General features: G+C 35.5%; 1 protein-coding gene across 1 annotated transcript in view; it reads left to right on the forward strand.

Annotated features, from left to right (window-relative positions):
* Tmtc2 (transmembrane O-mannosyltransferase targeting cadherins 2) overlaps positions 1–25596 on the forward strand; it is a 336278-nt gene that overhangs the window by 180489 nt on the left and 130193 nt on the right. The window contains exons 3-4 of the mRNA XM_090328335.1: positions 3267–4095; positions 23588–23702. Coding sequence (XP_090184461.1) covers positions 3267–4095; positions 23588–23702 — 944 coding nt within the window. The remainder of the gene's footprint in view (positions 1–3266; positions 4096–23587; positions 23703–25596) is intronic.

Here is a 25596-nt window from a genome sequence, read left to right on the forward strand (position 1 = left end):
TTTTCTTCACTTATTTAAAAATTATATAATATATACTTGAATTTTAATTTCTGATGAATTTGTTTACTGTTATAAAAATTTAGATATTTACTGTGTTCTATTCCATACATTTCATCTTTCTATTGAGTTATTATTTTTATTATCAGTCATGTGGCTTGAACTCTGGGCCTGTGTGCTGTTCTTGAGCTCTTCATTCCTATGTTAGTGCTCTACCAGGTTGAGCCACAGAACCACTTAGGTTTTCAGGTGAATAATTGGAGACAAGTGTCTCAAGGACTTCTGTACCTGCTGGTCTTGAATTGAGAACCTCAAATCTCATCCTCCTGAGTAGAGAGGATTACAGGCATGAGTCACCTGCGCTGGCTTCTACTGAATTATTTTGCTTTTGTGTTCATAATTGAGAGACTTAAGGAACTAATAGGAAACTTATTTATCAAGGTAATGACCTGAGTTTCTGTCCAAGCAATGCAGTCTTCTCCCTTCCTCCAGAATCTTTACAACATGTGGTGTCCTTTTCTGTCTTCTGTGTGACTATTTCAGCTCATAATGCTCATAATATTCTCAAATCATTTTTATCCTGGCTTTCCTGACACTCATTTGTAATATAAAAAAATTCAATTTCTTCCAGTGCCTGGGAGAAATATTATTTATGCTTCATTGTGATTTGTTTATTTTTAATTAGGAAAATACACACCATGGTTCTATGAAATGAAAGTAGAACTCCCATAGAAGCGTTAGTGACAGAACTGAGAATTCACTTGTGCAGCTGCAGGATGAAAACTAATGGTGCCTATATTTGCGTCATACAGTTACCACCCCAGGACTCTGGCAGTTATATTTTTTTAAAGCTCATAGTTAGTGTTCATGGGTTGTCAGTTTTGAAAACAATTTCTTAATTCATTTTTACTTTTCTTTCTCTCCCATGCCTGTTTTCTAGATAGAGAGTAAAACTCCACAAAATTTGGAATCTTATAACAGGTATATATTTGTAGTGTGGAATAGATAAGGAGATATGCCACTACCTGGCACACATAGTGGATTTCATTAATGAATGGACTAATTATGTGGTAACTACTGAATTCTTTGCTTCTGCGTCCTATAAAATCTATCAATTTGTTGGATTACCTAGATCTTATCTATCTCAGAAAGCAACCACTGTCTTGGATAGTTTGGGTACACCAACCCTGAATCAAAAATCTTAAAGATGCGGGTGGTAGCTCACTCCTGTAATCCTAACCACTCAGAAGGCTGAGATCTGAGGATCAAGGTTCAAAGCCAGCCTGGGCACCAAAGGACCCGAGACTCTTATCCCAAATTAACCTCTAGAAAGTAGGAAATGGGGCTTGGTTCAAGGGTAGGGTGGTAGCCTTGAGCTGAAGAGCTCAGGGACAGCTCCCAAGCCAAGTTCAAGCCCTATGACTCCCCCCCCACAGACACACACAAAAGATTCTTAAGCTGTTTCTACACTTTGGGTTTCCAATCTGAGAACATAGTGAGCTTTCTTCTTAATAAATTAAATATATTTTAAAACAAACAATGTTAAGGGGAATTCTGGGATTATTCAACTCAATAAAATTTTGCTAATTTAATCTCTAGATCAGATCATAGAGACAAAATGAGAAAATAAGCTTTTTAAGATCTTAAAACAAGAGAAAAAGATTCACAGGATCAATGAATGAGATTAGCAGACAAATTAGATTTTGTTAGGATCATTTTTTAACATTTCTATGAGAAGCATTAAAGAGGATTGAAATTTTCAATTTGACTTTTCAGTTATGTTAAAAAGTGGGAGTAGATCATAAGACCATAAAAGCATTTTATGGACCACTTGTAAGCATTTTCATATTAGCTTTGCTTATTGGTTCAGTTACTCCCCGATAGTACATTAATTTCACACTTAAGAATGTCACCATGGAATTAGAATGTGTGTATGGTGAGCCTGATTTAAGAAGGTTTAGTGTCTCTTGATCTTAGTTATTTTATCAGTGTAAATGGAAAGTATTATAAAAGTGTCTTAAAATTTAACAGACTGCATTGATAAGTGTGATCATTTTGTGTTTTTCATTATAATTTACTTTTCCAGTGCTTACAAGATTAATCATGGAATAGTTTTGCCAACTTATATCTTTATCATGATTTTGTTTGTTTTTGTTGTTGTGGCCAGAGAATGAAATGAAGGTGGTTTTCCCTTTGTCTTCAGCAAGGACCTACCTCAAAGTTAACATCCTCAGCCCTTTTTATTACTTTATACTGAAACAAGATACCCTCAAACTCGTAGTAAACCTTTTTTGAATAGTTTTGAAAGGCATAATTAGATCACATCTTCAACCACTCTATCTCAGGGTGTGTTAGAACGGTCTTGGTTCAAATTGGAAATTTATTATAAAATCAGGATTTGGTTTTTTTAAGTCTTTATCCATAATATCTCCTTTCTTTATCTTCACCAAGTGGCATGTATTTTCCTTATAAAAATCTAAGAGTATCAGTTATAGTCCTGAGCTAGTGAGTTATTGAGTTATTACATCTAATGTATCATTTTACATCTTCATTTTCTGAAATACTGAAATTTAAGACTTCTGCTACATAGGACATCATTAAGGTTTGTGTAATCTATTGCCAGAGAGAAGATAATGAGGGTTTTCACCATTTCATTTGGCCAGACAAACTTACTACTTTTAGAAGGTGGGGATGATGGTTGTAAAGCCATTATTAAAGTCACTTTATTTAAAAAAATATCATCCACATGCAAATTTTGAGATGTACTATTAACTGTTAGATGCCATTGACGTTAATGACAGGATGTGGCCGCCAGTGAAAGCCTGTTTTACACATTCTTCAAGAAGATTCGAGATAATGATGTGGAAGTTGGAATGGACATTGCTCTATATCCTTACTGCCCCTTAGATATGAGCAGTATCCTATTATATCCTATATTTTCTTATATGCTTTTTGTATAGCATAAGCATAAATCATAAAAGAAGGAAGACATTTTGGACCACCTATCTCAGGTAGTTCTTTGAAGCTTTAGTTATTGGTATTTTCAAAAGAACATCTGCAGTCATTGATCTGAAGTTCATTTTTCCTCCTAAACATATTTAAAAGATAGGAAAAGAATGGGGACATATATTTGGGATATATTGCAGTTCTGTAATTGCCCATGTTCAAAATATATATATATATATATATATATATATATATTACCCTTAATGTGAACTAATACTATATTGATGATGATCTTTATTTCTCTCCCTCTCTTTTGGTTTCAGAGGAAGAACTTGTCTCTTTTTCTCAGCATTAGTTTGTTATCTTTCTGGGGGACCTCCCTTTTGGGTGCCCGGTTATACTGGATGGGAAACAAACCACCAAGCTTTTCCAACTCGGACAACCCAGCTGCTGATTCAGATAGCCTCCTGGCTCGAACACTCACCTTCTTCTATTTGCCAACCAAGAACTTCTGGTTGTTACTCTGCCCAGATACCCTCAGTTTTGACTGGTCAATGGATGCTGTGCCTCTTCTCAAAACAATCTGTGATGGGAGAAACCTACACACTGTGGCCTTCTATACTGGGCTCCTACTACTTGCCTACTATGGTTTGAAGAGCCCAAGCTCAGAAAGAGAATGCAATGAGAATGCTGTGACAAATGGAAAGCAGAATGCAAATGGACACAGCTGTCATTCCGAAGTCGAGTACCGGAACTCAGAGATTAAGCCCAGCTTTACATCCAAAGTAGAAAATGGCATTAAAAATAATGTATCGCCAAGAACACAACTCCCTTCTACTGAAAACATTGTTGTTCTGTCTTTATCTTTGTTGATAATACCCTTTATTCCTGCCACAAACTTGTTTTTCTATGTCGGCTTTGTAATTGCAGAGCGAGTATTATATATTCCTAGTATGGGCTTCTGCCTCCTAATTACAGTGGGTGCCAGAGCCCTTTATGTCAAAGTCCAAAAGCGATTCCTCAAGAGCTTAATTTTTTATGCTATGGCCATACTAATTCTTTTCTATGGACTCAAGACTGCAATCAGGAATGGAGACTGGCAAAATGAGGAAATGCTATATAGGTCAGGAATAAAAGTAAACCCAGCCAAAGGTAATGTTTCATTTTATGCTTTTGCTTAGATCATTTATATTTCCCAACTTTTTTCCTATTTTATTTTAGTTTTTATTTTAATGTATAGAGGGATTACAGTTACATTTGCCAGGTAGTTTCCCACCCTTTTATACCTTTGCTTTTTAACACATAATCGTACAGAAGAGATCCAATACCTTTCACTATTTTTATGTGACATGTAGAGATATATCCAGTGATTCTGCAATTAATGAGATATTTGCCGATAAGATTTATCTAGAAGAATTAGAATGTCTTATTTTGAATTGTTAGCACAAAAGTTTAGAGAAAAAATAACTTGCTTCCTACATTTTAGATGATTAATAATGCATATCTCTTTCATCGTGGTACTAGTCAGGTTGTCTCAATATACTCTAGTTCTTGTGTTTTCCAACCATTGTTTGAGGGAACACCATTAGATCTGTAGGGAAGACTACCACTGCATCTAGGAATGGTGTCTTGGAGTTGCCAAAGTGTGTGAGTAGAGGCACAAGTAGCTGTTAGCTCTGAAGAGGTTAGTTACTATGTGTTGCCACACTTGAGTTGGCATAGCCTTACTTAATATTTCTTAAGTTCACCTAAGGGAATAAGCCTTTAGCTATAGAATGAGAAGATGGGTGACACCTTCTTCTTTTTAAAACTTTTTTGCTTTAGGTTTAAAATATATTTTAGCAAATCACAAAATTGATAACCAAAGCAGAAATATATTGCCTTAAAACAAAAATGTCTCTAAAAATGGATTCCTCTGGGTTAAACAATTTAAATAGTGATTGAGACAGAGAACAATTGAGTGGAAGTCAGAGTACAGTTTTGGTGTAGAAATACGTTACAGTAAAGTATGCCAGATAGACTTTCTGAGTCATGTTTTTATTCCTTTCATTATAGTTGTTTGGATAACATTTTGAACTTGGATTTTGCTAGTCATTCCAATGTAATTCTCTATTGAGATTCAAATATCAAAGATGGAAGATTGTTGCAAGTGGCTTACAAATATATATCAGGATATTTATCCAAACATCAAAACACATAGGAACAATTTTGGCATCCTTGTCTGATTATCACAAATTAAGCCAAGAGTTCAGTGAGCAACATTTTGTTAAGCCAAGAATGTATTGTTTCTATTTTAAATTACAATTAGGTTGCAGAGATTTTAATGAGAAAAAGAAATATTAATGTTGAGCTAGTCTGTAGTGTATAGTTCTGCAGTTCACAAGTCTCAGTAAGGAAACATGCAGAATTTGTTGCATTTGTTTATGTGAATACACTTCAGCTGTTTTTTTTCACTATACTAGTTGATAGAAGTATATTAAACAAGTGTATGTTGTCATAGATGTGTTAAAAACAGATACATAGTAAGGAGCTAAAAACAAAACCCTGAGTATTTGTGGGACTGGTTTTATATTAAATTTCAGAATATACTCCTATTCCAAAGGGCTAAGTTATCTGGGAGTTAAATAAGCTAGAAGTTGTAAGAACCTAAGCATACAACTGCTCAAAGCTGATAAGATGGTGCCATGCTCTGTCTTGTTTATTCTCCTGCCATCTCAGTGGTGTCACTCTATCCCTGCAGTCCAAGAGAGTTCATTATCACATCTGCACTTCAGCTGGCAGGAAATGGGGGACAAAGGGAAAACATTGGGTATACCCATTCTCCCCAAGTCCTATCACTGAAATTGTGCACCCCATGGTTTCTCACAACCCTCCAGAAACACTGAGAAATGTTATCTGCATTCTAGGAAGCCAAGCATCATGGGGATTTTTGTTTCTGAAAAAGGGGAAAGAAAGAGTACAAGTTGTAAATAATCTTCTATGTTCCAGAATGTATGGAAACATTTTTTATGCTCCATACATATTTTTCAGCCATACCTCTTCTGACTGTTGCTGATAAAGAACTGAGTCTATATTTTGGTGACATCATTAAAATATTAGGTCATTTCTTCAGTTATTTCCTCAGTTACAGAACTACTAAGCATTTCCTATTTTGTTGGTTCACTATATAATTTCTCTTAGATTTTCTTTCTCAGTAATGGAGTTTGATGTAAGAGTCTTGAGATGCTAGGTAGGCACTCTACTACTTGAGCCAAACCATTTTTGTTTTAGTTATGTTTCAGATCATACCATGCACTTTACCCAGGTCCTTCAGACATTAGTCCTTTTACCACTTCTTTCTGTATAGTTGGCATTGTTATAGGCTTCTATAACTGACATAATTTCTTTTTTTCACAATATAAGATATTACTTTAATAAGAAGTATGTATAAGACTAGCAACTGCTGATATTTGTGGCACTTTATACTATGTTTCCATTTCTTCTTTTTCATCTTATTTTACTTTATTCATGCATTTATTCATTTTTGCTTTCTCCATACTTTGATAAATATAGGATGCTTCCAGTTGTGTCTTACTTATACTTTCAAGTATTGTATTAACTACCTTTGTTATTGTTGTTGTTTTGCATTGTTTTTGGTGATGGTCCTGGAGCTTAAACTCAGGATCTGGGCACTATGCTTGAGCACTATCCTCAAGGTTAGTGCTCTGCCACTTGAGCCACAGCTTATTTCCAGTGCATGCTCTCTCTCTCTTTGCCTCTCTCTCTCTCTCTCTCTCTCTCTCTCTCTCTCTCTCTCTCTCTCTCTCTCTCTCTCTCTCTCTCTCTCTCTCTCTCTCTCTCCCTCCCTCCCTCCCTCCCTCTCTCTCTCTCTTTCTCTCTCTCTCTCCCTCTCTCTCATCTGTCTGTCTTCTGTCTATATGTCTCTGGTAGTTAACTGGAGATGAGTCTCACAGACTTACCTGCCTGGCTGCCTTCAAACCTTAGTCCTTAGATCTCAGCCTTCTGAGGGATTAGGATTACATGTGTGAACCACCAGCATCTGGCTCACCTATCTTTTGCCTTGGGCGGGCCCTAACTACCATCATCCTATCTTTTGCTTCCCATTAGCTGGGATTGAACACATGTATAACCATTCCTGATGTTCTATCTCTTTTCCATAACAATCGAAAAATGGAATAGTATTTAGGCACTCCAACATATTAGTAATTAAATGGATACACAGCTGACTAGAATTATTTAAGTTATTTAAGATATCCATCAATGTATCCTTTAAACCAGCATTTCCACATTGCCCTAGACAGTTGCTTAACCTGTAGACTTTACCATCTCAATAAATAGCACCTCTCTCTGCCGAGCAACATTAACAACAATCAAGATACCTATGCTTCGTTTCCTCCCTTCCTTCTTTTCTTTTCTCCACATTCATTACATCGGTAATTCTTTACTGTGGCATCTTAAACAATGCATCTAGAGCCTTTCACTTCTTACCACCTCTGATGTTACCACTAAATTTCCAGCTACCATTATCTTTCACTTGATTTAGCATTAAGACTTTCACTTTACCTGTCAGCTTCCATTTCTCTTGTGTTTTATCATGTTTTGTATTTTTTTAAAAAAACTTTTGCATCAGGCATGTTATATTTTATAACAGGAGCTGACAGTCTAGAGTAAGCTTTATATTCATCTGAATGAGAGCCAGACTGTAATGTCTGCTATAGTTCTCCCTGCCAGAAGTCACAAGTTCCTGTGGGCTCCTTGCTTTTTATATCCTAAGGATTCTGAGTTCACAATTTGCATCTTTCTGCTATATCTCACTACTCTTATAGAGAGATCTTGTAGATTTGGCCATAGTTTTTCTGTTACCTAACAACTAAATCTCAGCTTCTCTGGTCTGTGACCTTCACCAGTGTTCTTTGGCTTTCTATTTGTCCCGTTTCTGGTGGATAGAAGGGCTTGAAGTGACTGGAATGAAACCAGTACGTCTCCTTTCCCCACTACTGTTGGAAAAGGTATCTTAAAGCCTTCCTCCTAAAAAGTAGATCTTTGGATGGAGAGTTCTCTGTTTATATTTCATAAAGCTTATTTTTCTCCTTCCCCTTTCTAGTTGCAGAGGCAGAATGTCTTTCCTAACAGTTTCTTTTATCAGCAGTTTCTGCATTAGAGGAGTTCACCTCTGCTATGATTCTGGATAAACTCTGCAGATTGTGGATGATGATTATCATATGCTTCCTTCATTGATTTTCATTCATTAGTGTTTCCTGCTCTAATGATGACTCCAGTTGCTTTAACATCTGAGCTGACACTCAGCTTCCCTTGGTTACAGCCTTTGAGTTTACTTTTAATCAGTTGCCCTAGTGACCCTGATGCATGGAAATGCACAACACATCATGTGTAGCATTCCAATGTGGCTTCTTTTTTTCTTAAAAAAGAAAAAAACCCACAACAAACCATACAACCATGGATTAGGTCCTATACATCTAGCAGTCTTGCCAGCTTGTCTCTTTTAGATTTCCTCTTTCATCACTAAAAAATATTATTTGGGGGTACTTAGGGTCTGAGCTCAAGAATTTGTCCTTTCTAGTCAGGCAATCTATTATTTGATCTACTCTAGTCTTTGATATGCCCTTGTTTTGCCAGTAAGCTTCTTTCCTGGGCTTTGCCCTTGGCTTTCCCAGACATTACTGTTGTGGTCTCTATTTTACCTTCTTTAGGTCTTCAGCCCCCTGATTAGTATATTAATAAGATGCTTTGTGTAACATTGTGTACCTTGCTAATTGACAGCTGTCTTTCTGCCTCTGCCATATCTAACATTTTCTATCTTCTCCACCTTCATTTTCTTTCTAGAATCTATTGGACATTCTACAGTTTTGGTATTAATAACTTTATGTCTGCATCCATTGACCCTTGTTTCAGAATATAGGATGCAATAGGGTAGAGATTTTTGCATCAACAAATACCATTAGAGACAATGCCTGATAGAGACAATATATTCAGTAAAGGAAACATTCAATAAGTATGGGTATGGCTAGTGTTCTCCTAAAGAAGTTTTAATGTTTTAGAGGTCAAATACATATCTGTATGGTAGGTAGGGTAAAACTGAAATATTAGGCTATGTGCCAGGTTCTGAGCAAACAAGAGTGGTAGACTTGGGAGTGAAATTACTTTTAGATCTACTGTCAGTGACAGGACTACTGTCAGTGACATGTGATTCTATTCTGGTAAAAGGAAAGGCCTTTCCCTCCAAGATCTTTTTTCCCCCTTTTATTTTTAACAAACTAATAATCATTCTAATTTAATTTACTTCCTTAGCAATATTGAGAATGGCAATGCTCTTCTCTCAGGCAGATATTTCTTAATAGGTTATATTATTTGAGCCTAGCAAAAGTTTGGAAATGCTTTAGAAGATTTTCTGAGATATCTTTCTTTCTGTCTTTGAAAGCCTTTCCAAGTTTTGGAACAGTTCGGTCTTCCATGTGTTTTAGTAGCGTATGATTTTAAGCCTCATGAAGCATTATAATGGATAACCACTGCCTTCAGTAATGGGTCCTGTAGACAGCTGCCAGTCATTAACTGATTGGATGCAAATGATGATGGTATAGCCTGTCCTAGTGACTGTGCTGCTAATTTATGATTTAAATCTGGATGCTGGAGAAATGAGAGCTGATTTAGACTATGTAAACCACAAATCCTGTGTCATTATGTGGTTGATAATGTCAGGAAAATACTAGACATAGTTGATTACTGTAGTTTGCTGATTTCACAATGACTCTTTGCATTTTTGTGCTTAGCTAAGAGGAAATTTTCTATAATGACTGCCTAAGTTAACAAGGCGCATTGTACTTGAAAGTCTCCCAGTCTTTGTAAAACATCACATTTTGTAAGTCATTTTAACTAATATATGCTTGGGAAAAACATTTCTCCATTCATTACAAACCAGCTTAATGCATCATGTCTTCTTACCTGGACTCTGGTCTCATCTAAATCCCCTTGTGTCCTAATCTCTGTTGTATCCCATATTATTGATCTCAGCTCCTGTGCCTATGGAGAATTCACTTGCATACTTTTGCCCTTTCTCGCTCTCTGTGTGTGTCTCTCTCCCTCTCTTTTTCTCTCTGTTTCTGTGTGTCTGTCTCTCCCACCCTCCTTTCCCCCATCTCCTTCTTTCACTCTCACTTCTGCTTCTTATTTTCTCTGTCTGCTATTGCTTTGGTCTCCCCTAGATGCTGCATTGTCTAGCAAATAGTGTGTGAAATATGGGTCTGGATCTAAGTAGTAAACTTGTCATTGACTTTCTAGGCTGCATTTAATGTAAGCTCCTGTCTCTGAGGAGCTTTCCACCTGGATGATCTGCCAGCATCTCAATCCTACCTCCTTTCTTCTCCAAAACAATCTGTACATTTCTTTAGTAATTAAGATTATAGTCCACTAATAAAGTCATTATTGATAGATTAGTGAGTAGACTTAAGAAGAACGGTGGCATATATGGCAGTGGTATGCCAAGAGACTTAAGTGTATGTTGGGATTAAAAGTTAAATCAGTTCTCCATGTCTGTTTGCTGTAGAGAGTATTCAACAATGATTAAATGCAAGCATTTTTATTATAGACATAGGGAGTTTTGATTTGTCTGCTATAGTTGAAGAAAGCCTGGGCCATCATTTCATGATTGGTTGTGGGTGGCTTATGCCTGTAATGCTAACTACTCCGTACACTGAGATATCAGAATTGTAGTTCAAAGCCAGATTGTGCAGGAAAGTTCCTGAGACTCATTTGCAGTTAAACAACAACAACAACAAAAAAATCCACAAGTGGAGCTGTGCCTCAAGAGCAATTCCCCTGAGCATAAAAGCTCAGGGACCTGGGAAGGACGCGGGAGTCACCACCAACCCGCCCACCGTACCCAAGGTGAAGCCAGGCAAGGGAGAAAGAGAATGAGAAGCAGAGAAACTGGCTAGAGACACCAAAGGTCACATGGCAACACAGGGCTTGTCTCCTCATCTCCTCACGGCAAGCTCAGGGAAAGTGCTCAGGCCTTGATTTATAGAAAAATACAAATAATGAATATTTATCTTAGGCACCAGTGGCTCATGCCTGTAACCCTAGCTGATTTATAGGCTGAGATCTGAGGTTCGTTTCAAAGCCAGCTCAGGCACTTTAATCCATAAGATTCTTATCTCTAGTTAACCACCAGAAAACTGCAAGAGGCCCTGTGGCTCAAGGGGTAAAGTGGTAGCCTTGAGCTGAAGAGCTCAGGGACAATGCCCAGACCCAGAGTTCAAGTCCCATGATCAGGAGGAAAAAAAAAAACAATATCTACCTTGATTGCCTTTATTTAAAAAAAACTGTTGAAATTAGAGATATTTAATAATGTACAATTAAGCAGGCTTTTTTGAATCTGAGCGACAATTCATAAGCATATGCATATATATTTATATTTTTATATTTATGTACATATTTGCACATATATAATTCTTAGTAGTACTAGTATTTTGCTGGTCCTGGGGCTTGATCTCAGGGCCTGGGTGCTGTCCCTGAGCTTCTTGACTCAAGGCTAGCACTCAACCATTTGAACCACAACAACACTTCTGGCTTTTTTTTTTTTTGACTAATTTATTGGAGATAAGAGTTTCATGGACTTTCCTGCCCCAGCTAGGTTTGAACCACAATACTCAGAGCTCAGCCAACTGAGTAGCTAAGATTAGAGATGGAAGCCTCTAACATCTGGTTGCCTTTGTCTTAACACCTGTTTCTAAGGTAATTCTGTGAACTGTAGATGTGACAGGTAGGTGTCTAATGGTACAGATATTTGGAACTTACCAGGTAATTACCCATGTTCTCTACATTTACCCCTTTCCCAAGCAAGTGACAAGATTTTACATGAAGAGATATAGAAAAACAGAAAGATAAAATTAGTTCGTTTAACTCTATGATTTTTCTTCACAATTAATCTTCCTTCCCAGAATACTACAAATCAAATTGATATATTTTAATTTCAACTTGAACAGTATGTTGAAAAATATTTTGTTTGGGAAGCAACTCAAAATTTAACTCAGATCTAGCCCCCTAAACCTTTTGAAAGATGACATTTTAATTGTGGACTTTAGGATCTAAATTCTCAGGGTTTTCTTTAATGTTGGTGAATTGTAATTAACCAGTGAGCTTTGCAATTATGTAATGAATATTATTATGTTTCTCCAGTAATTTGTCATGGTACTCCCAACGAATGAGGAAATTTTCTTAAAAAAGGATTTCAGAATTTTATGAAACATAAAATTTACCAATTAAGTCACGAAGGGAAGCTACTATATTATTATAAGACCAATTAGCCAATATAACAAGCTGTTAAAACACAGATTTTTCAAGCTGGGTTCTGGTGGCTTATTTCTGTAATAATTCTATTGACTCAGGGGGCTGAAATCTGAGAATTTCCAAGCCAGCTTAGGTAGGAAAGTCCAACAGTCTCTTATCTCCAATTAACCAGCAAAAAGCAGTATGTTGAGCTGTGGCTCAAATGTTAAAGTGCACAAAAGCTCAGGGACCAGTCCCAGGCCCCAACTTTAAGTTCCAGAATCTACACAACACACACACACACACACACACACACACACACACACACACACACTCACACTCACACACACACACACACACACACACACACACTTGCACAGATTTTTCTTCTACCAAAAGAAACTTGCTTAAAAAAGCTTTTAGTATATGAACTAAGTGGTCTTATTGAGAGACAAATGGTAGAAAGGAAATTATGTTGCTTATCAATGGCTGGGAGAATGAGATATAGAGAACCATTTTTGGAAGGTAGATGAGGCAATTAAGTCCATGAGTATCCATCTCCAAAAGAGCTGGCAAAAAGCACAACTGAAGATATAGTTCAAGGATTAGGTGATAGAGCTCAAGCAAAGTGAGGTGAGCAAGAGGTTCTTCATTCAAACACAAGTACTGAACTCACTAACTAAATAATGTCTCATTGGCTGAACTGGACTTAAACACTTTAAAAAGCAAATCTGTCTGACTATTAAGATAAGGCTGTTTTAAAAATATTTGATTTCTTAGAAAGCCAAGCATTGGTGGCTCATGCCTGTAATCATAGCTGCTCAAGAGGTTGAGATCTGAGCAAAGTCCATGAGACTCTTATCTCCAATAAACACTGGGACACAGACTCAAAGCATGTTATCTTGTGGCATATTACAGATGAAATGGTTGGCATATTCTTGATCCTAGTGTTTGAGATTTTTCTATGACAAAACATTTAGGATTTTGTGGGTATTTGAAAATTTTAATCCTAAAGTTAGAGTGCTTTTTTATATATATAATATTTATAGTGATACCAGCCGCTGAGACCATATTTAGCATATGATTAAAATAAGTATGAGTGTTGATTTATGCACTAGTTTTTCTTAAAATTCTTTAATATTTTGTGTTTTATTAAATATTCATGAAATATATACATTAAATAATATAGAAAGAACATATACATACACCTACCACATTTATGTCATTTAAAGAGTACTAAATTAGACACAGAGGTACTGATCTGTAAAATTTCAGCATTAGTAAGTCTAAGGCAAGAGGATGGAAAAGTTTAAGGCTATCTTTGTCTACATAGTTCAAGACTAGCTAGACTGCCTATTAAGAACCTTTGTTAGGGCCGGGAGTTTGGCCTAGTGGTAGAGTGCTTGCCTAGCATGCACGAATACCCGGGTTCGATTCCTTGGTACCACATACATAGAAAAAAGCCAGAAGTGGTGCTGAGGCTCAAGTGGTAGAGCTCTAGCCTTGAGAAAGCCCAAGGACAGTGCTCAGGCCCTGAGCTCAAGCTCAGAACTGGCAAAAAAACCAACCAACCAACCAACAAACAAACAAAAAAAAGAACCTATGTTAGGAAAAAGAAATATTAGTTAAATGGTACAAAATTTTATTTGTTTGGAAATGATCCTTATGGGTGTCTTCTACAGATATTTTCTTCTCCCCTTTTATTTTATTTCAATTTTGTCCTTTAGTTCATTTAGTTTCTTTTATTATTACATGCTATATAACAGTATTTGTATAGGCTAGGAGCATGGCCTAGTGGTAGATTGCTTGCCTAGCTTGCACGAAAACCTGGGTTTGATTCCTTAGTACCACATACACAGAAAAAGCCAAAAGTGGTATTGAGACTAAAGTGACAGAGTGCTAGTCTTGAGAAAGTTCAAAGATAGTGCCTGAGTTCAAGTGCCAAGACTGCCCCCCACAAATATATATATATATGTGTGTGTGTATTTTCTATACATATATATATATATATTTGTACATGTGCATATTTTTATGTGATTGCTTGGAATCAGAACTCTCTTCATGTGTATGTAATATTATTACATGAGTAACAACATTCTTGTTTTTAGTAGCACACTTTACAATTCCTGAAAAAAGTTTTCATATTCAAATACTTACTTTCAAGTCTTTCAAGAATCCTTACCTACTTGTACTGTAACAGAAAAAGAAGACGAAGTAAATGAAGCTTCTTTTATTTCTATTGCTAATTGTCCTCTGAAAATACAGAGAACACTTTAAAGTGCTGTTACCAAAAAATATGCTAAGTAAAAGGTAATTATAGATGGTTTTAGAAATCTCTTAGTGTCACTTAGATATAATTATTCTCATTTGTCCATTAAATATTTTCTGCTTGCCTGCATATTCATTTCTTTTTATTAACTTAATTATGTATGTATTTATGGGTGTTGATGTTTATTAGTTGTGTGTGTGTGTGTGTGTGTGTGTGTATGTGTGACAGAATTTTGCTATATATCTTAATCCTCATCATTTTGTAATCCTCATCATCTCACTCTTCTTCCCACTGCTGGGATTACAGGTTTGCATTACCATGTCTGTCCATTTCTTTCTTTCGAATATTTATTTATTTATTTGTTTGTTTGTTTATTTATAGGTTTATTTATTTTTGTCAGTCATGGGGCTTGAGCTTGGGGCCTGAACTCTGTCACTGAGCCTGTTTGTATTCAAGGCTGGCGCTCTAACACTTGAACCGTAACCCCATTTCTGGTTTTTGAGTGGTTAATTGTATGAGTCTCACAAGGATTTTTCTGCCCCATATGACTTAAAACCACAGTTTTCTGAACTCAGCCTCCTGAGTAGCTAGGATTACAGGCATGAGGCAGCAGCTCCTGGCCCTTTAATTTTTTTTAATTTTTTAAAAATTTATTGGTGCTTGACTTCAGGGCTGGGGCACTGTCTTTTTGCTCAAACCTAACACTCTACCACTTGCACCACAACTCCACTTCTACCTTTTTTGGCAGTTTATTGGACATAAGAATCCCTCTTATTACCTGTATAATATACCTTTGACCTATTTATGACTATTGTTTGTTCTGCCCCAAATTAATATGTTAAGATATTCTGTATTTGTATGGGACAGATCTGTGCTTGGTGGTGTATACCTGTAGTTCTAGCACATAGGAGGTCGAAGCAGGGGGACTGTAAGTTGTAAGCCATATAGGTTTTAAAGTCAAAAATCCATCTTATGTGAAAGAAACAAGCAGGAAGCAGAGAATCTCAGATAGAGGGGTTACAGTTACATTCATCAGGTAACAGGTACATTACATCTGGAAACTTGATGCCTCTTACATTTTTGTCCCCCTTTCCCTACCATAGCCCCCTCCCATTCATCTTGTTTTCCTCCTTTCCTTCCCTATTTCAAATAAGCAAATAAACATATATAAAATTTACTAGGTAACAAAGTCAGATACAGTAACCACATGAGATTAACCATAAGTGGAAAAAAGAGAAAAGAAATAACTTCACATAGTATATTAAGAACATCACAAAAACAAACCTCTTGTATCCATATCCTAGAGTTCATTTCTTTTGGTTTCATCCTTTATACCATATGTACATACATATGAGCTATTGTGATCCTCTGCTATAATCCTAGATGTGTACTAATTATTCATGTAGACTAGTTTTAAGGAGCTAGACTGATGTTGACAAATTTCATTTGTCCTTTTGGTAATTTGTCCAAGAACAATATATGGCATATCACAATCAGGTTTTCATCAAAATTAGATGTACAATTTCTTCAAATTTTTAGCATAAAGTAAAAAAACAAGATGCTTGTCTGTCTTTGATGACTTCGTGAAATGTCAGACATGAAATCACAACACTTCAAATTATTTTGAATTTACTTTATGAAATCTGAAAATATGTATTTGAATGAGGATGTTAAGATAGACTAGAAAGACTGATTGCTGAAGATTACTTAGCTTTTGTAGAGGCAGCCCACATTTGATTTTTCTCTTTGCAACAACGTTAACAGAAAGGGAATATTTAATTGTTCTGTCTTTCAAAGATCACAAAATAAACCCTGGCAGATTGTGGACTGGGTACAAGAGAACCTTTCAATGTGAATTAAGATGAAAGTGTCCTAGTAAATGGATACTTTTGAGACGTGTTTGAATATCAGTGAGAAAGGGTCCTTGAGGTATTAGAGCAATTTGTATTAAATTGAATGTTTAATAAAATAAATTATTTGTCTTTATGAAAATAGAAAATTTATAGTTTTGATTTTCTAGAGTTTAGCCAATAAGAGATAGAAGTGTCTGTTTTCTTCTTTGAAAAAAATTCATGGACTCCAAGTATCACAACATAGGACATGTTCTTTTAAAACAATGCTTATTAAATCCATTTCACATGTAAGACACCTTAACAGCAAAAAAAAAAAAATCTGGGTACATGATTAAGTTCCCACCATCTTTGAGTAATGAGCATTTGTTGGTATAAGTTGGATTTGTTCTGTTTTCAGAGTGTTAAGTAGCAAATATGACATTTAAAATTATATTTCCGGGGAAATACACATCTCTTATTATAGTGCTTATTGTTTATTTTTTGGTGGTCTGGAAAACATAGTATGAATATAAATACCAAACAACTTCATCTTGTGGTTGAGTATTATTTCTCCTACTGACTCTGACAGAATGACTAAAATCATATACCTAAAAGTGCAGGTAAGAGCCATGACTGTTGGCTAGTTTTATTTTTTGATTATATTTTTTCAAGATAGAAAAATTTCTTACGGGGCTGATAGTTTGGCTTAATGGTAGAGTGCTTGCCTAGTATGCACGAAGACCTGGGTTCGATTCCTCAGTACCACATACATAGAAAAGAGACGAAAGTGGTGCTGAGGCTCAAGTGGTAGAGCTCTAGCCTTGAGAAAGTCCAAGGACAGTGCTCAAGCCCTGAGCACAAGCCCAGGACTGGCAAAAAAAAGTTTCTTACAAAATGAATTTGTAAAACAGGAGTTAAAAGAATTCTCTGCGTATTTCAATGCTTTATTGGGGGAAAAAAACTTTCATTAAACTTTTAGAACAAACCAATTGCATGTTTTGAACTTTATGTGAGTGCCTAATTGTATGTGTGTACATGCCATGTGCATGTCCTCTGTTAAATTTCTAAAGCAGGGACAACTTATTTAGGTTTTCTTAAAATTCTTTGGAAGGTTTGAGGGATTTTGTTTCAATAAAATCATGTTTCTAAAAGTCATTACCTGAAATAGTCATGTCAATAAAATATATAGGCCTAAAATATAAAAATGTACATTGCATTAAATGTTAATGGAAACACATGATCTTGAGGCAGTCTAACACGTAAGAACTAAAGTGGACATTTGAACATAATCTCAAACACCTGCTTTGAATTATCTTAACCTCAAAACCTTTTTCAGGCAGGGTACAGCAAAATCCTATCTCTCTTTCCTTTATTTTTTCTTCTTTTTCTTTCTTTCTTTTTTTTTGCCAATCCTGGGGATTGATCTCAGGGCCTGAGCACTGTCCTTGGGCTTATTTTTTCGTCTCAGGGATAGTGCTCTACCACTTGTGCCACCCCACTACTTCCGACTTTTCTATGTATGGGGTTCTGAGGAATTGAACCCGGCTCTCTGTGCATGCTTGGCAAGCGCTCTGACCACAAGGCCAAGCTCCCAGCCCTTCTTTTCTTTTCTTTGTTTAGTAGCACTGAGGTTGGAACATGGTCTCCTGCTCTCCTGCTTTCACTCTGAGCTCTTTTTACTTCCATTTACATTCCAAAGGACTCAGATTGTGATCCTCTCATTTGTGTTTTCTGTATAAATTGACATTACAAAAGTGGATCAACCCATATGGTTTGTTCATTTGAGATGTAGCTCCATTAATCTTCAGCCCAACCTGGCATTGAACCATAATCCTATGAACCTCCTATGAGCTCCACCTACTAAGTAGGTAGGACTGTAGGTAGGTGCCATTATGCCCAACTCACCCCACCCTCTGTTTTTACTATTTATAAATTATACAATATAATGTAGGATTGTTGTTTTTTTAGTTATCGCATGTCAATCATGTTAAAAGATTCCCACAGTATTTGTAGGACCTCTTTACTTGCGTAGTAAGTCACAAAATCTATCTCCCATCATTCTCCCACTGTTGGCCAACACCAAGATACTCTGCATTAACTACTTGTTTACATGTTCTCTTACATCTACATTTCTTGGGAAGTGGAATTGTAAGGCTTACCCTTGATTTACTCAACTGTATTTGTTTACTTGACTCAGTACTGTCAGATGGCCTAACAGAACATCTGCCCAAGCGATATTCACAGGGCAAGGATCTTTCTTTAATGCCGCTGACAGTTTTCTCAGCCTCATTTCTTTCTTTTCTTTTTTTTTTTAGATTTTGATTTGGTAATCTGGGTATAAAAGATGTCTTATGGTTGCAGTTCGAATTTCTCTGGATTATGAGGAAATTTGTGTATTGTTTTTCTCTTTGTTTCCTTGTAGGTAGATTCCTGTTTTTTCTTCTTCAGGTAGATACCTCTTTTTTTATTGTTGTTGTTGAATGGCCTGTTGTCTGTGTCTTATTGCTTCATAGTACAAATCTTTCTATTTTTAAAATAATGCCTTTTCTTTTCAACTGTTTTATGTATATTCTCCTAATGTATCATGGGTTTGCAATTTTTCATTAGTGTCATTCAATAACCAGTAGCTTTTTGTTACAAGCCCTTAAGTTCCTTCATTGTTTTTCCTTTTGAGTTTTACCTAGGTTCCTTTTAAATAGTCATCGCACATTTCAAAGATATTCAGTTAGTCTTATTTGAGCTTTACTTTTTCAACTATTTGGATTTTAACCCATATCTGACATACTGCAAAAACCTAGTTTTATTTTTCAGTAATGTTAGTATAAGTTTTATGTGATTCTTAGTAAATGATACTTAATGTATTGAACTTTAAACTGTCATGTAGAATCAGCTGAAATCAAGTCCAACTATATATTTTTATGTTTTTATTATCCTAACCAGAAAAATGAATAATTGTCTTACAAGGTTATATTCTATATTCTATATTTTAGGTTATATTCTCTATAGCCTGCCTTTATATTAGCGTCTAGATATGAAAAAAAAATAAAAAAGCAAGTTGCAAATCTGACAACAGTTTTCACACCAAAAATTTGTATGATATATTTAATTTTGGCAGTTATTTGCAAACTTTGAGTCCCTTTCTATTGATATAACATTGGAGACCAGTTATTGATAGGAAAAAATACACGATGAAAAGGAATTAGTTTTGTATTTAAACATGATAAAATCTTCTACATGAATATCCTTTGCCCAAAGAGTACCAGGAGCAGAACTAGAATGCAGTAAATAAGCTGATTTTTTTTCCATTCAGAGGGATTTTTATTCCGTGGAGAATCTGAAGCATGTCACTATGTGTTTCCTGAGTTTGGACTTTGGGAGATTTCAAAGATGGTTGAAAGAAGTAAGGGTTTCTCTAAGATTTTAATTTATTTAGCAACAAAACCAAGTTTGTGGTTTTTTTGTGTTCTCTATAGTAACCTTTGTTACTATATAGGTAGAATAGTTTTGATAGAATTGTGACTAGTTCTTGCCTTCTCTACTTCATCATGTTTTCAGAGTAATTTTGTCTAGGACTGGTATTTCATCATACTTTATGAACCTTTGGTCACAGGGGAGAACAACCATTTTCTCCCATGGGCCACGTGGATAGCATCATTTGAAGGCCATACGAAATTATCTGTGCAGCCGATAAACCTTCTGCAGCTGATGAGAAGCATATAGCAAATAATTGGGGGGGGGCTCTTATAGGGCCAGTGTGTTGATGTTCCCTACTTTTGCCAAAACAATGAAATATAAGGAGGGTGAGATTAATTTTGAAAATCAAGACTTGTTCTTTATTTCCTTTCTGTACTTCTGATCTCATTCATAAGCAATTTAAATCAGTTTTAAAATAGGTAATTGACTGGAGAATTTTATTTTCTATATGTCCAGAAACTGTGAACAATCATAAAGGAATAAGAGCTTTCCAGAAGTCAAAAAACTTAGTTTTATATTGTACTTTTACCACAGTTAACAATGCTCATGGTTAATTTCTAATTGTTTTCCTTATTTGAAATAACTTTCCCTTGCTACCTTTCATACTGAATATCCTTCTTATGCCAATTGAATTACTACAGTTACCTTCTCATTCTTTCTTTTTTGTGTGTTTCAGTTAGTACCCACAGCAGAAAAGACAACAGTGAACTTTTGCGCTATAAATCCTATCACAAAACTCCTTCATTGACAGTTGTCACTTGTGAAGTTAACACCCTGTTCTTCCCTAACCCCATGTCATCTTGTGGCTCATCAGACCCTATTATGGTACCTATTATGGTTTCTCATCTTTCCCTTTTACTTTAGCCCATTACCTGAATGGCCCTTTTTGTTGATAGAAAAGACCCAAGTTCATTGCTGCTTACTTGAGATCAGCAATCTGCAAGGCTGGAACCTTATGCTTTACTTCTTAGAAGTGGCCTCTTTCCTTGTTTCTGTGACATGCCATCAAAATTAGCCTGACATCACCTTCATTTGTCTTCTATTATTTACTTCTTTTTGAAGTTAACACATGTATTCAATGTGTTGATCCCCAATTTCTTCATCCACTTTTTATCTCTTCTTCCTCTTCAGTAGGCTCCTGGCTGAGTGGGAATTTCACTGTGTTAACTTTTCATCATTGTCAACCAATGTTTAGTGGAAGAAACAATTTGAAAGGAAAACAGATCACTTTTCTCTCATGGTGTAGATGGATTCATCCCACAATTAGATGGTTCTATTGATATCGTTCTGAGATTGAATATCAAGGTAGGGATATTTGTCAAAGTAACTTACTTCATGGGGGACAAGAAAATAAGAGAGAAAGAGGCAAGGACCAAGGTTCTAAAATATCCTTCAAGAACCTGTTATCTCCCTACCAACTCAAATCTTTAACTTGCTTCTACGTTCCAAAGTTTGACACCATACTGCCACCATTAGTTGATTTAATTTTCAGTCCATTGATGGATTATACTTTTAATTCGGTCAGAATTCTCATGATGTACTAATAATGATATCTGGAACCACTCTTACAGATGCATTAAGAAGTGTACTTTACCAGTGTAGGAATTTCTCAGTAAAAACTAACTTGATAATTTGTTTTATAAACAAATGCCTGACACAAAACACAATAAATATTTGTTTAATAATTTGTGATTGAATAAATGAACAATCATTCAATCAAGTGACATATTCTGAGTATGTGTATGTACTGCTTACCAACCATGAACAAAGATGATGTGTGTTAGATTTTAATTTATTGAAGGTCCAAGTACTTAAGTGGTCAGGAAGTTTTTCTTCTGAGGATATAAATATTAAGTAAGTCCTTGTGTCTAGCTTCTTAGGTCTTCCCCCATCCTCCACATGTGGTCTCTAAGATTATGGTTTAGATGAAAGAACTTTATAACGATTTATTGGTGCTTAATTTAGTATTTCAATCCATTCTCAGGAGTAATTTCCATGCAAATCTAGGCTCATTTACTAATCCTGTAACCAAAACAGAAGTTTAGGGGGATGAAATAGATTGAAAACAAGCCTCAGTATTAGAAGTTTTCATAGAGCCATATTTTATTAATTTAAGTGGGAGGAGTACTAAATATAAAATACATGTACTATTTTGTTCATTTAATTTGAAGTTCATTAAATTTAAATTTCTATTTTTTTCTATTTTTATGTGCTGTTGTTGGGAAGTTGATGATATTTTGAAATGTTCTATATTTATAAAGTGAGACTGTAGATTTGTCATGAAAGACATAACATATTAAATAGGGTGTAGAAAAGGACTGTAAAGATCTAGCTTTGCATTAGCATTTATGCTCTAATACTTAGATATTAACAGAAAGCTCTTTCTCTTTAAGGTCATGGTATGAGATCTTGAATTCAAGTCCTCGCATTTGCCATCTCTTGAGTCTTGCTCCCAGCTCCTTAACCTGAGAAATTTTTAATGCTCCTGGACCTCTTTCATGTATAGGTCTGTGCTGAGAGCTCTATGAGATGACATATTATGTATGTGGCAAAGCATGAGGTGATGGAACATTAGTGTTCTCCATAGCTAATAAGGACACAATGCAGATTGTATTTGATAATATTTAACAAATTAGTAGCTCAATATTCTATATTTCCTAGACCATCAACTACAATAATTTTAAGTATTAATAGCAATTCCTGAAACATATGAATCAACTCACTGAATTTTCATCACAAAACCTAGGAGACACTATTTCCCCATTTTTCAAAGCAATAAACTGAAGTGCAGGAGTATTAAATTATAGGAATATAGGCAAATTGGAACCTGAAAGAAGCAACTTTTTGTAAATGCATTAGAATTAATTCCTATAAACCTTCTTTATTCAAGTGTAGTCAATAATCCACCCTGTACATATAGCTGAGCACATAGAAACTCTTCTCTCAAGTCCGTGTTCTTGCCAGGGAAAACCCCAGTTTTGGGAATTAATACTTGGCTCTTTGTGGCAAGTGAAACAAATGGGAAAAGGTGAGCACTCTTAAGAGCTAGACCTGTTTGACAGTTATTCAGAGCCCTGCTATCTGAGCATTTATAGATGTTATGTCTTTTTTTCTAATACTGAGAAATTTCAATTATCTGAGGAAAATATAAAGAGTAGATAGAAATGCATATTTTTTTAAGATTGAGTATTGACAAACTTTCCCCAAAGTGAACTTACTAGTGAGAAGGAATAACTTTGGGTCTGAGCACATACCATATCTGCACAATCCTTTTATAAAGGATGATATGCTACTAATATGAACAACTATCAAGTGAAGGCTGATAGATAGCTTTGATCTGGTTTAAAGTTTTGCTTTTCATTTCTCAGTCTTGGGTGTCATTTATCATTGTTTCCTACTTGAATGAAACTTTTGTTTATCTTAAGATGATATCTTACTGTTTCTGGTCCACTAAGTATACGATACTGTAAGACCATAAAAACTCCTATGGAAATTGGAAAGAACAAGGGGTCTTTGTAAGTAATCTTGAGATAACATTGTTCTTGGCTCATTGATGAACTGTGTCAGCTTTGAGACATACTAATTTCTTTTCTCAGTTTTATACTTTCATTATGTTTAATCTCTCATATAGATAAAATGTTAAAGTATAAAAGAATACACTTTTTATTTTTAATGTTTTATGAAGTTTTTTTTTTCTCCATGTGTTACTTCCTGATGGCCTGACACTATATAGTATGTAATTGGATGGATGCTTAATCTGAATACTTCTTTTTCTTCTTGACAGCATGGGGTAACCTTGGAAATGTTCTCAAGAGTCAGAGCAAAATTCCCGAAGCTGAAAGCGCCTATAGAAATGCTTTGTACTACCGCAGCAATATGGCAGATATGCTGTATAATTTGTGAGTATGCCTTGCCTTCTATGGTTTTGTTGTCTTTTGAAACCTATTGTGAGGGACTACTGATTTAACTGTTAGAAATGGGCATGATTCTTGCTTGTTTTTCTGAAATAGTCTTCTCACAAAGGTGTTCCACTTTATGGTGAGTATTTAGGCTTATAAAACAAGCCTTTAGTATGATACTTAAGTAAGTGATGCATTTTTTAAATGATCATAGCTGGCATTTTTAATAAAAAACTATTTGTTTTAAAAGTGCATACAGACTATGTGGTCAACCAGAGGAATCCACAAGTGGATTGTGATGGGGTAGACTATTCTTCCACTTCCTCATCCTCTTTTTTTTTTCAAACATAATGATGATTATCAGTTTTGGATAATAGTATCATTTAGACTATCCATGTGTGTTGACTTAGAAAAGCCTCAAGGTTTATTAACCCTGATTTTGTTGTTCCAGTGGGTGGTACTGCAAGGTTTTTTTTGTTTGTTTTTTTTTTTTTGCCAGTCCTGAACTCAGGGCCTGAGCATTGTCCTTGAGTTTTCTCAAGGGCACTGCAAGTTTTTTGAGGCTGACTTGGTAAGTGCAAACACAGTTCAGATTCTTTCTTTGTCTCTTACATTTATGAGCACATGTTTTAACATTTTCATAATTACTAGAACTCAAAAAGAGAAATTTAAGTCTCATAACTGTGAAATTTTAGCATTGGTTCAATGTAGGTACAGTTAGAACCAGGAACCTGCTGTTCTGGGATTTGTCTCCATTTTCTGGCTCTGGTTTCATCTGAATATGCTCCATTCTCTCGTGTACTCTGTAGGAGTGGGAAAGATGAATTGTATATACCCTTATTCATTTAATATCCTCAGTCTTCTCAGTCTTTGGAAAAAAGAGAACCTTTTATTCATTGATTGATTGATTGTTGGTCTATCATGGTTATTGAACTCTGAACCTCTGAGCCTAGGTGCTGTTCTTGATCTCAAGGCTAGTGTGCTCTCTCACATGAGCCATAATGTCATAGTTTTCTGGTGGTTAATTGGAAAGAAGAGTCTCAGAGACATTTGTGCCCGGTCTGGCTTTGAATCAGCAACCTCAGAACTCAGCCTCTTGAATAGCTAGGATTACAGATGTGAGTCACTGGTGCCTGGCCTTTTTTTCTTATTGTCTGTATTCATTCTGGGAAAAATAAATTTCTCTGAATGTTTCTTATGGAGTCATATGTGTTGTCTTGGGTAAAATACTTGCCAGTGTGTTAGTTAATGAGACTCTTTATTGACAGTAATTTAAAGAAGGTAAAGAATGCAAGAGAACAGTTCCCTGTATGAAGATGAATAGTCCCAGGAAATCAAGATGCCAATTTGTTCATGTCTAATGATGTTGATAGTAGCAAAAAAATTTGTTTGTTTAATAAAACTCATTTGAAAAAATAAGAATAAATGAAAAAAAATCTAGATATTGGAAAGAAAGCAGAAAGAAGAACTCAGTTTAATTTCCTATTCTATTATTCACCATATTTTCAACTTCCTAGACCTTAGCAGTGGGGTCTCCAACTAGTGTTTTCTGTTTACCTTGCAAGTGTTTAATTTCTCTTTAGTGTTTAATTTCTTCCTTCATCTGGAGTGGATGAATTCCTTCATCTGGAGCATGCTCATTGGATACCATTCCTTTACCCTCTCTCCACTCTCCTTACTTCTCTTTGTTGAAAGCAATATGAATTTTCTCTTTTTCTTTACTGCAGAGAAAATGTCTACCTACTCCTCCTTCTCTAAATGCTATTCTTACATGTTTTGATACTATTACTGATTAATGAGATTTTCATTTCGTGAAGAGGTGTCTTATCAGTTTGTTACATTTGCACTTATTTGTTAATTTCTTTTGCATGTGAAAGTAATGTTTCAGAGCTTC

This window comes from Megascapheus bottae, chromosome 2 (genome assembly GCF_031878675.1).
Source record: "Megascapheus bottae isolate mThoBot1 chromosome 2, mThoBot2.hap1, whole genome shotgun sequence".
In the NCBI taxonomy this organism is placed as follows: Eukaryota; Metazoa; Chordata; class Mammalia; order Rodentia; family Geomyidae; genus Megascapheus; species Megascapheus bottae.